This window comes from Solanum lycopersicum, chromosome 9 (genome assembly GCF_036512215.1).
Source record: "Solanum lycopersicum chromosome 9, SLM_r2.1".
NCBI lineage: Eukaryota > Viridiplantae > Streptophyta > Magnoliopsida > Solanales > Solanaceae > Solanum > Solanum lycopersicum.
This window is the reverse complement of record NC_090808.1, coordinates 6,432,052-6,443,475: the sequence shown is the minus strand read 5'-3', so window position 1 is coordinate 6,443,475 and position 11,424 is coordinate 6,432,052. Positions and strand designations below refer to the sequence as shown.

The following is an 11,424-nucleotide window of genomic DNA, read 5'->3' as shown; positions in this document are numbered from 1 at the left end:
AATGGAAAAAAAATAACTTTAAAGAGTTGTAAAGCTGACCGAGACCCCCTCTATTTAGTTTTCGTCCCGTTTAAAGTAGGAGGTTTATCTGAATCCTCTTGATAAAAAATTATAATTATTTATATATGATTAAAATAAATTTTTAAAAATTATATATATAACATACGTTAAACCTTTTTTAATCTATTTGTATATTTATTTTCATATCTCAAACTTGCTTTATAAAAATCTTAATTCTACCACTAAGAGCACAATTTACTTTATCCTAAGCGTTGAAATCATCCTATTCTTAATTAGTAATTCTGAATTTAATAATCCAACTCATATATAAATTGAACCTAAAACTAAATAAAATAAAACAAATGACTTTGAAATAGCTGTATAATTTAACTAAGCCTTAAATTACAAGTCCTAATTCAACTAGGCCTAAATTATATAACTTGCCAGAAGCCATAATTGAACACTATTTTAGGGCCAGGAGTGAATTGGAGTCAAAAATATATAATTTATATCCCTTTCGATTTACACTAGATGATATTTTAGGGATGCACATTTGGATTTTTGATTTTTCGTTTTGAAGAAGCGTAATTCAATTCGAACCAAAATAAATTTAGTTTGGTTTGAGTTTTTTTGATTTGGTTAATCGTTTATGTCAATAATTACAAACAAAACAACGTTATATTGACAACTTTTAAAATTTATATATATATATATATATATATATATATATATATATCACAAGTAAAACGTAAAACACACACACACCAAGAATCCAAAATCAATTCAAATTAGAATTTGATTTGATTTAATTTAATTTGATATTTTGATTTAATCCAAATATTACATATCCCTAATGATGTTTATAACTTAAGCATATAATTTAAGAAACTATCCAGCCTTTGGAAAATAAAAACAGACTCCATTAAATTGTATCAATTTAAATATAATTTCTTAATTATGTAAATTTAACTTACTTAAATAAGAATAAATTGGAAATGTTCTTTTGTCAACAACTATTATTTTGGACTAAATATAAAAGCTAGAAACATATAACATGGACTAGAGGAAGTAGAATAGAATGGGTCATTATAAAACGTTGAAAACAAATAAAGCCATATGGATTATCACCTAGTTATTAGCTCATTTCAGTAATTTTTGAACAGGTCAATAACCCTTCGTCCTGCATATATATTACCTTAGTCCATTTTTGACGAGTTCAAATTTAATTCCACTCGTTCATTTGATTAGTCGCGATCCATCTTTACCAAACGGGTGTCAAGCAGTACTTCTTTGTTAAAAAATTACATTGTCCACATATTAAATTTTGATTTGATATATGCAACTATTAACACCTCTTGATATAAGTTAAATATGTAGTTTGGTGGTTAAAGTGTTGTGAAAATCCTTGAAAGTTATGGGTTCTAGTCATACTATCCTCACAACGGCGTAGTCAGAAATTTTACGATGAGAAAAATAATTGAATGAATTAGTGCACTCATTTCGTAAATCAAATTATGTAGCATTAATGATTTATTATTTTAATTAAAAAATATATTAAAAAAATTAAAATCAAACTACATAATATTTAGCTTTAATGTTCATGTTTTATTTGTAATAAGAAAAAAAGAAAAGAAAATTCAGTTTAGGATAACATAACTTTTATGCTTCAAAAGTTCGCGAACTTCTGATGACTAACAACCTAAAATAAAAAATAAATAGTAAAATCAAGCAAGTTATATTAAAAGAAATTTTATATGGAGCCTTTTCACTTTTACTAGCTTTATGGAATATATAAATAGGATTTTCTTATTAACTTTAAATTAAATAATTACTTTTAAATTTTATTTAACTTTTTATTGAAAAGAAAAAATAAATAAAAAGTCAAATAACATATTTAAGGAATTTGAACCTGCTCACATCAGATTGCAAAGGAGTTAGCTTGAGCTAAACGACTAAATTCACTGAGTTAAAGAAACTTTATTATTTTTTAAGAATGTCTAAAATGTGTTATTTAATTATTTAAAGTGTCATTTTATTATAAATATAGTGTATTTTTCAAAATCGGACACCCTTGACAAAAGATAGTTATGCCCCTATATCCTCAAAATTATATTTTTCACTACAATTATTGACACCCCTTAATAACGATCCTGAGTCCGGTACTGCATTTGACAATCCTTAAGTAAAAGTTATTTTTACAGCTATACTTCCATGGTTAGTTTGCATCAATCTCACAAGAAATCTAGTTATTCAATGAACTACTTAACACCTTTGGTGTTTGGTGACCTAACATCTCTTCATTAGGGTTTTCTCCTCATGGCTTAATTAAGTTTGTGAAGATTGAGTTTCCTCTTTTCTAACCAAAATGCAGAAACTTGTAGTCTTCACTAATGTTTTTGCTTTGAATAAAAGAGGCAAATAAGACCAACTTATTAAACCATAAAAAAAAAATATTTTTTTACAAATTTATAAAAAGAAAAGTCTTCACATTTATGTTGTCTTTCCATATTTTATTTGCATAGGATCAATATTGTCAACAGGAAATCCCGGAGGCTAGATTTGTTATTTATCCGAATATTTTGATAACCTCTTAAATTTAGTGATCTAAGAATTTTATTTGAATATTTAAATCGAGCACCTAATAAACATGTGATAAAGTGTTTTATTTAGATATGTTCATCTTATATTTTTAAACGTTCATTATGTAGATAAGTTGATCATATAAAATATGTTTCTTTGATCATTTAATTATATACATCAACATCAATTAAAATATGTTTGAGGTTTAACCGCTTATTGAAGTTAATGTATATGATTTTAAGAAATAACAAATTTTAAGTGGTAAACAACTCTATATAATAGATGCTTGAAAACATGTGAAAAAAAGATAATCAAAATCTTGACTTTGGAAGTGGTTAGTAAGATATTGCTCAATCAAAACAGATTATAGTTTACGACTGTCTAAATAAAATCTATCAATAAATTTAAAGAGTTATCGATGTATTTTGTAACCTCTTCTTTGTATTTTGAAAATGTTTTTAAGGAATCTAACTTTTTAGATTTGGTGCACAATAATTTAATCAACAACTTGCCAAACAAAATTCTCTTATTAATTCTCAAGTTGACTATTTCTCTCACCGCAATAGTTGTTTATTAGTTGAGAGTTTATATCAAAAGAAAACAAAATCCTTTTGTATGTCACATCTAACTATATTAGCTAATATTATTTGTTTCTTTAGTCTTTTTTTTTTTCTTCAAATTTTTTATATTTTTTCTCTTTCGTATATGCAATGAAGTCATAGTGCTAAAACAATTGCCAACATTTTTGGTGGAAAGGAAGTTAAAAGTTCAATATATTACAAGTACTTGGTACACCTAATTTAGTTGCTTGGGAGAATATAATATATGCTTTCTTTCTTTTATGAAGCAAAATATAACCTTTAAATATTCTCTAATAAATATAATATTATATGATAGATTTTTGCTATGTTTTAAGCACTTCATAGAATTATAAGTATTTCTTTATAAGATTATATAATATATTAAATTTTTTAAAATGACTTTTTGATAATGTTTCTATAGATAGACTTAATTCCAGATTTACAGAACGAATCTGATAAAAATGGATTAAGTTAATAAATAGTTCATCCAAACTTGAACGAATTAAATAAGTCATGTTTTCACAATTTAATTTGTCAACCCCACCCCCCACCCCTCTCTTCCAAATGGTACGTGTATACATAATAATTCAAATACTAATGGGCTTATGAAATTATTGAAGATATATTAAGTGAAGAAAGTGCTTTAAGGGGAGAGAAAATGTATAATTGAACGGCAAGAACGGCGTCTAAGAACTAAAAAGTAGGCTAATTGAATGTTAACATAGAATTGTTATGGGCTTTCAATTACTTGGACTTGGACACCATGTTCTACAACTTTACAATGGCTCCCTCCCACCCACCCACCCACCCCCACCCCCAAGAAAAACACAAAAAAAACTTTTTTTTTAATTCTCGATATCATAATAAAGAGTTTAAGTTCTTTGCACAGGCGACACTAGAAGTCTTATAAATATCAGTTAGTTGATAAAAAATGAGATATAAAAACTTTAATAACTTTTCGAACTATATTTGTTGTAATAATAAGATAATGAATTTAAATTTAGTACTTGCTAAAGTTATAGTTTTAATGCATTTTCACATTTAATTAATGCTCGGAGTAAAATAATATAAATTTTGTTATCAAAGAATTGCATTCATCCTTTTGCATAGTTTTGTTTTATAGAATCAAGTTGAGGTGCTCTATAATCTCAATTTATTATGCGAAGGTGTTTGACTAAAGTACGTAATTTAAGAATGAAAAAAAGGACTTTTGAATTTGCCAGCTAAAATAAGTTGCACTTATTTTTATGATTATAAAATCATTCCGAATGAAAAAAAAAAGTTCAAAAGTTAAATTAGTTTTTAAATATCGAAATGCATTCTTCTCTTTTGAACAACTAAAACGAAAGATCAAAAAAGTGTTATATTAATTGAGATAAAAAGTGTAACACGTAATTTCATCTTCGCAATAAGTCTAGTTGAACTCTAAACTATCTAAAATTCTTTACACTGTCAGCGTATATATATATATATACACGCACAATTCAATTAAACCCTTAAATAAAAGAACCACTTATTTTCAACCACATGACATATTCATGGTTAGACTTAAACAACAAAATTGTAACATGACCATCTTTTTTCATGTCTTTTTAAACCCCTCTCTTCTCTTAACTTCTCACACATATCTCATACAACAAACACACAATCTCTAGCTCATTCAATTCCTCCCCCCACCCAACAAACAATCATACAATTCTCTCTAATGGGTGCTCATCCCCATATTGAACCAATCTCAAAATATAACAAAGAAATTAATAGATCAAATCAAACAATTGCATCTGATTTAGATGGAACACTCTTAATATCAACAAGTTCATTTCCATATTTCTTTCTTATTGCCTTAGAAGGTGGTAGTCTCATAAGAGCATTACTACTACTATTATTTGTTCCAATTATTTACTTCATTTACATATTCATCTCAGAATCTATTGCAATTGAAACCCTAATCTTCATATCCTTTGCTGGATTAAAGATTAAAGACATCGAAATCGTCTCTAGGGCTGTTTTACCTAAGTTTTATTCTGAAGATGTACATCCACATACTTGGAAAGTGTTCAATTCTTTTGGTAAGAGATATATTGTTACCGCGAATCCAACAATTATGGTTGAACATTTTGCAAAGAATTTCTTAGGTGTTGATAAAGTTCTTGGAACTGAATTACATGTTACAAAATCTGGACGTGCAACTGGATTTGTAACAAAACCTGGTGTTCTTGTTGGACAATATAAAAGGGATGCTCTTATTAAAGAATTTGGAACAAATGTACCTCATGTAGGCCTTGGAGATAGAGAGACTGATCGCGATTTCATCTCCATGTGCAAGGTAAAATTTTTCATATTTTTAACTTATATATACTGACTGGCACTATCTATTTATTTGTCATAACAAGATGGATTATCATAGAATTTATGTTCATCTTTTTTCTTTCGTAGTTTAATGAACTGTTACATGTAATTATCTTTACAATTTGATAGGTTAAGAATTATTCTACTTTGTTAATTTTACTAGATTTCTCAAGTCTTTTTCACTCAAAGTTGTCTAAATAATATAGGTAGTACAATATCTATAGTAGTTATTGATGGGGTTGGTAAGAAGTTATAACAATGTTTTTGATTTTAGTTCACGTGGTTGCTTTAATTTTGTGTTTTCGTTAAATCATTTTCCTATCTTTATTAGCATTAAGTATAACCACACATGTGCATTAACACACAAAAAATCGGAAGAAAGTACCAAAAATTATCTACTATATCCACATTAAAAAAAATAACCTCCTAGACTCTTTCTGGCTCCGCCACTACATATTGATATCATAAGTAGACTAACTATAGACTAAATAATTGTTGCTAAAATTGTCTTTTATTTTGTATCTATATTTATTGGATTAATGATCCCAATTTAGTCGTTCAAAGTGTTTGTAATAAATTAAAGCACCAAATTTGTATTACACAAACCAGAAGAAGAGGTTGATCTTTTGACTTAATTCTATACCTACCTAAGTTATTTGTTTGGTTGTAGTTGTTCCTTTAAAGAACATTTACTTGAAAAAAAAATTGTTTGTCACTCTATTATAGTTCATTGGGTCATATTTTTCAAATTTTAAGAGTTAATTGAATATATTTTTTATTTGTCTTTGAAATATTTTAAATTATTGATTATTATAATTTATATTAATACATTTTACGTAATTTCTAAATATTTTATGTCAAATTAAGAAGCTTTACTCTCATATGTTACGTACAGAAAGGCGTAAAGAATTAAAATTAGGTCACATAAAGTAAAATATAAAGATTATTATATTCTTGGTTATATTGATGACATTTATTTCAAAAAAAATAAAATGGATAAGTCATCATACATCTTTTACGTTCCAACTCATTTTTCATTTAAGATATACCTCTAAAAGGATTTTAATTACACACCAAACCCATGAGTACTCTTTCTCCCAACTATCTACATGGAGGGGACCAAATAATTTTAACTACCTATGTCTATATTATTAAATAATAGTGTAAAATAATTTTCACATGATTGATTAGATCATGCTATAATTTATGCTATAATAAAACACAACTACTCATATATATTTAGTGTGAAAAAAATCATTTTTACATGATTAAGTTAGTTATATTGTTATAACATGCTTATGATCATCAGAGTTTCAAGAATCAATCTTTTTCACTTAAATTTTGTTTTGAGTCAAATTATGTCACATAAATTAAATCAAAATAAGTGCGTAGTTATTTTGGTACGTTATATTATCATTTAATTAACTCAAATATTATTATTGCAGGAGGGGTACATGGTTCCAAGATCAAAAATAGAACCTTTACCAAGAAATAAACTTCTAAGTCCAGTAATTTTTCATGAAGGTCGATTTGTACAAAGACCTACACCAATTATGGCACTTTTAACATTTTTATGGATGCCAATAGGAATAATTCTATCAATTCTTAGAGTATATCTTAATATTCCTTTGCCAGAAAAAATTGTTAGATATAATTATATTATCCTTGGTATTAAACTTATTGTAAAAGGTACACCCCCACCACCCCCTAAAAATGGCCAACGTGGTGTACTTTTTGTGTGCAACCATAGAACTATACTAGACCCCGTTGTTACTGCTGTTGCACTAGGTAGAAAAATAAGTTGTGTTACCTATAGTATTAGTAAATTTTCTGAGATGATATCGCCGATTAAAGCGGTCGCGTTATCTCGAGAGAGGGAGAAAGATGCAGCACATATCAAACAATTACTTGAAGAAGGTGATTTGGTTATATGTCCCGAAGGTACAACATGTAGGGAACCGTTTTTATTGAGATTTAGCGCACTTTTTGCTGAATTGACTGATAGGATTGTACCTGTGGCAATCAACACTAAGCAAAGTGTGTTTAATGGGACAACTGTTAGAGGGTACAAATTATTGGATCCTTATTTTGTTTTCATGAATCCAAGACCGACTTATGAGATTACGTTCCTGAATCAACTCCCTCCTGAACTTAATTGTACTAACGGAGGGAAATCCGCGATTGAAGTTGCTAATTATATTCAAAAGGTACTTGGTGGTACATTGGGATTCGAGTGTACTAATTTGACAAGAAGAGATAAGTATGCAATACTTGCTGGAACTGACGGTCGCGTTGCAATAAAGGACAAGGAGAAGGAGAAGGAGAAGGAGAAGAAATAAATATTGATTAGACTATGTAATGGATTGTTATTTTTCATTGTGTAATGTTTAATTATTAATCTTCATCAAGAGAATTGAAAAGGAAAACATAGAAAAAGTAACAAGGGAATTGCTTATATTGTATTATTATTCATATGATGATGATGATGATTTTTATCAATAATATGGTTAATATATGTATATTATTTTGATTGGGATATATACATGTACAAGTGTTCTTAAATGCATTTTTATTGATGGTATGAATTAATTACTTATATAATAAGTAACATTTGTTATAAAGAAAGCTTAGAATATTATATAAGAAGAAGACAAGAAGTATAAGATAAAGGAGAGTACTTTTCTTATTCAAGTCTATGTAAGTTTCATATGTATATCATACAATAGTGAATGAACAACCCTATTTATAGAGTGAGAAATCACTCCAAAAGTCACTATATTAAGTATCATAATAAATAGAAACGTTCTTATTCAAAAAGGTTTATGAAACCTAGTGAATATGAATGGTTGTTCATGTACTAACTTTATGGACTATCCACTTATTCAATGGATTTATAACACTCCCCCTTGTATGTCCATAGATATTGTGCCTTGTTAAAACCTTACTAGAAAAAACCCTGTGGGAAAAAATTCTAGTGATGAAAAAGAGTACACATATCTTTTGATACGCATTATTTGTTGCCTCATTAAAAACCTTTCTAGGAAAACTCAGTGGGACATAACCTAGACTAAGGAAAAAAGAGTACAGTGTGCATTTTACTCCCCCCTGATAAAAATCACGATTCGGATGGTTAAGTTTCCGCATTTCAATTTTGTGAATTATCTTCTCAAGAGTTGAGGCCGGTAAAGATTTGGTAAATAAATCTGTTGGATTATCACTCGAACGAATTTGTCGCACATCAATATCACCATTCTTCTAGAGATCATGTGTGAAGAATAATTTTGGTGAAATGTGTTTCATTCTATCTCCTTTTATAAAGCCTCGTTTTAATTGAGCTATGCATGCAACATTGTCTTCAAAGAGTATTTTGGGTATCTTGACGTCACACTTCAAACAACATTTTTCTTTGATAAAATGTATTACTAATCTTAACCATACACATTCTCTACTTGCTTCATAAATGACTATTATCTCAGCATGATTTGAAGAAGTAGCGACAATAGACTGCTTCGTAGATCGCCATGATATAGTAGTACCTCCGTATGTGAACAGATAGCCTGTTTGTGATTGAGCTTTATGTGGGTCAGATAAATAACCTGCATCTGCATGACCAACAAGATCTGCACTATCTTTATTAGTATAAAACAGACCCATATCACTAGTTCCCCTTAGATATCGCAATATATGTTTAACTCCATTCCAATGTCTTCGCGTAGGGAAAGAACTATATCTTGCAAACAAATTAACAGAAAATGCTATGTAAGGTCTCGTAGCATTAGCAAGATACATAAGTGCCCTAATTGCACTATGATAAGGTACTTCTGGACCAAGAGATTCCTCATTCTCTTCTTGAGGTCGAAATGGATCCTTACTCACTTCAAGTGATCAGAAAACCATTGGAGCACTTAATGAATGTGCTTTGTCCATGTAAAATTGTTTCAAGATTTTCTCAGTATAGGCAGATTGATGGATGAAGACCCTGTCTACTAAATATTCTATTTGTAGTCCAAGAAAAATTTTTGTCTTTCCAAGGTCTTTCATCTCAAATTCTTTCTTTAGATATTCAATTGCCTTTTGAACCTCTTCTGGAGTTCCAATGAGATTAATGTCATCAACATAAACAGCAAGAATAACAAACTCCAATGTTGTTTTCTTAATAAGTATACAAGGACAAATGTCATCGTTATATAACCTTGTTTTATCAAGTACTCACTGAGACGATTATACCACATGCGCCCTGATTGTTTTAAGCCATATAATGACTTTTGTAATCTGATTGAATACATTTCTCAAGATTTTGAACTACATACTAGCATTTTAAGTCCTTTCGGAACTTTCATATAAATTTCATTATCAAGTGAACCGTAAAGGTAAGTTATAACCACATCCATTAGATGAATTTCAAGATTTTCATGTACAACTAAATCGATGAGATATCAAAAAGTTATTGCATCCATAACAGGTGAATATGTTTCTTCATAGTCGACATCGGGTCGTTGAGAGAATCCTTGTGCAACAAGGCGTGCCTTGTATCTTACAATCTCATTTCTCTCATTTTTTTCCGTGCAAAGACCCATTTATAGCCAATTGATTTAACACCACTGGGCGTTTGGACTACTGGTCCAAAAACCTCATGCTTAGCAAGTGAATTTAATTCTGATTGAATTGCTTCTTGCCATTTTGGCCAATCACATCTTTGTCGACATTCTTCGACAGATAGAGGTTCAAGATCCTCATTTCCTTGCATAATGTTAAGTGCAACATCATATGCGAAAACATTATCCACTATGATTTTTGATCAATCTAAACTTATCCCATCACATGTAAAACTTATTGAGAGTTCTTCATTTACTTGAGTCTAAAGTTCACTGATCTCTTTAGGAATATCAGGATTAATCAGATCTTGAATTTTTTCGTGAGATTCTTTTGTAGTGTCATTTTTTGTGCTTCTTTTTCTAGGATTTTTATCTTTTGAACCTAATGGTCTACCATGCTTCAGGCGTATTTGTGATTCAGAAGCTATGACATTTGTAGATGGTCCTTTTGGGACGTTGATTCGAATAGGCACATTTACTGCAAGAATATGTGACTTTGTTATCCTTTTTGAATCAGTAAATGCGCCTGGCATTTGATTTGCTATGTTTTGCAAATGGATGATCTTCTGGACCTCTTGTTCACACACAAGGGAGCGTGCATCAAAATGAGATAATGATGAAACTTTTCATGCAATTTCACTCTTAAGTTTCTTTTTCTCTCCCCCTAATTGCAGAAAATTTATTTCATCAAATCGACAATATGCAAATCTTGCAGTGAATAAATCTCCCATCAATGGCTCAAGGTAGCGAATTATGGAGGGTGAATCAAACCCAACATATATTTCTAACCTTCTTTGGGAGCCCATCTTGGTGCGCATATACAGCACATCCAAAAATTCGAAGATGATCAATATTTGGTTCATGGCCAAATATCAATTGTGATAGGGAGTATTTATTATAATGAGTCGGTCTGAGACGAACAAGTGATGCTGCATGCAAGATAGCATGACCATAAATAGTAGTAGGCAACTCACTTTTCATAAGTAGAGGTCTTGCTATCAATTGTAAGCTCTTAATAAATGACTCAGCAAGGTCATTTTGAGTATGGACATGAGCTACAGGATGTTCAACTTTTATCCCTACCGATACGCAATAAGAATCAAAAGCTTGTGATGTGAATTCGCCAGCATTATCAAGGCGAATTGTCTTAATGTGATAATCTGGAAATTGCGCTCTTAATCGTATCATTTGTGCCAATAATTTTGCAAACGCCAGGTTGCGAGATGATAAGAGGCACACATGAGACCATCTTGAAGATGCGTCTATTAGGACCATAAAGTATCTAAACGACCCACTAGATGGGTGAATAGGTCCATAAA

At 29.7% G+C, this 11,424-nt stretch overlaps 1 protein-coding gene across 1 annotated transcript; it reads left to right on the top strand.

The window, feature by feature from the left end:
• The first annotated feature begins 4,724 nt into the window (after window positions 1–4,724).
• Window positions 4,725–8,046, top strand: GPAT6 (glycerol-3-phosphate 2-O-acyltransferase 6). The gene is made up of 2 exons (NM_001328431.1): window positions 4,725–5,487; window positions 6,956–8,046. Exons 1-2 carry the CDS (start codon window positions 4,867–4,869, stop codon window positions 7,847–7,849), a joined length of 1,515 nt encoding a protein of 504 aa, NP_001315360.1. The 5' UTR covers window positions 4,725–4,866; the 3' UTR covers window positions 7,850–8,046.
• The last annotated feature ends 3,378 nt before the right edge of the window (window positions 8,047–11,424 follow it).

Excerpts from the sequence above, each read along its gene's own strand:
- GPAT6 (NM_001328431.1), top strand. The coding sequence starts at position 4,867 with ATGGGTGCTCATCCCCATATTGAACCAATCTCAAAATATAACAAAGAA. Across the intron at positions 5,488-6,955 it reads ATTTCATCTCCATGTGCAAG|GAGGGGTACATGGTTCCAAG; the intron begins GTAAAATTTTTC and ends TTATTATTGCAG.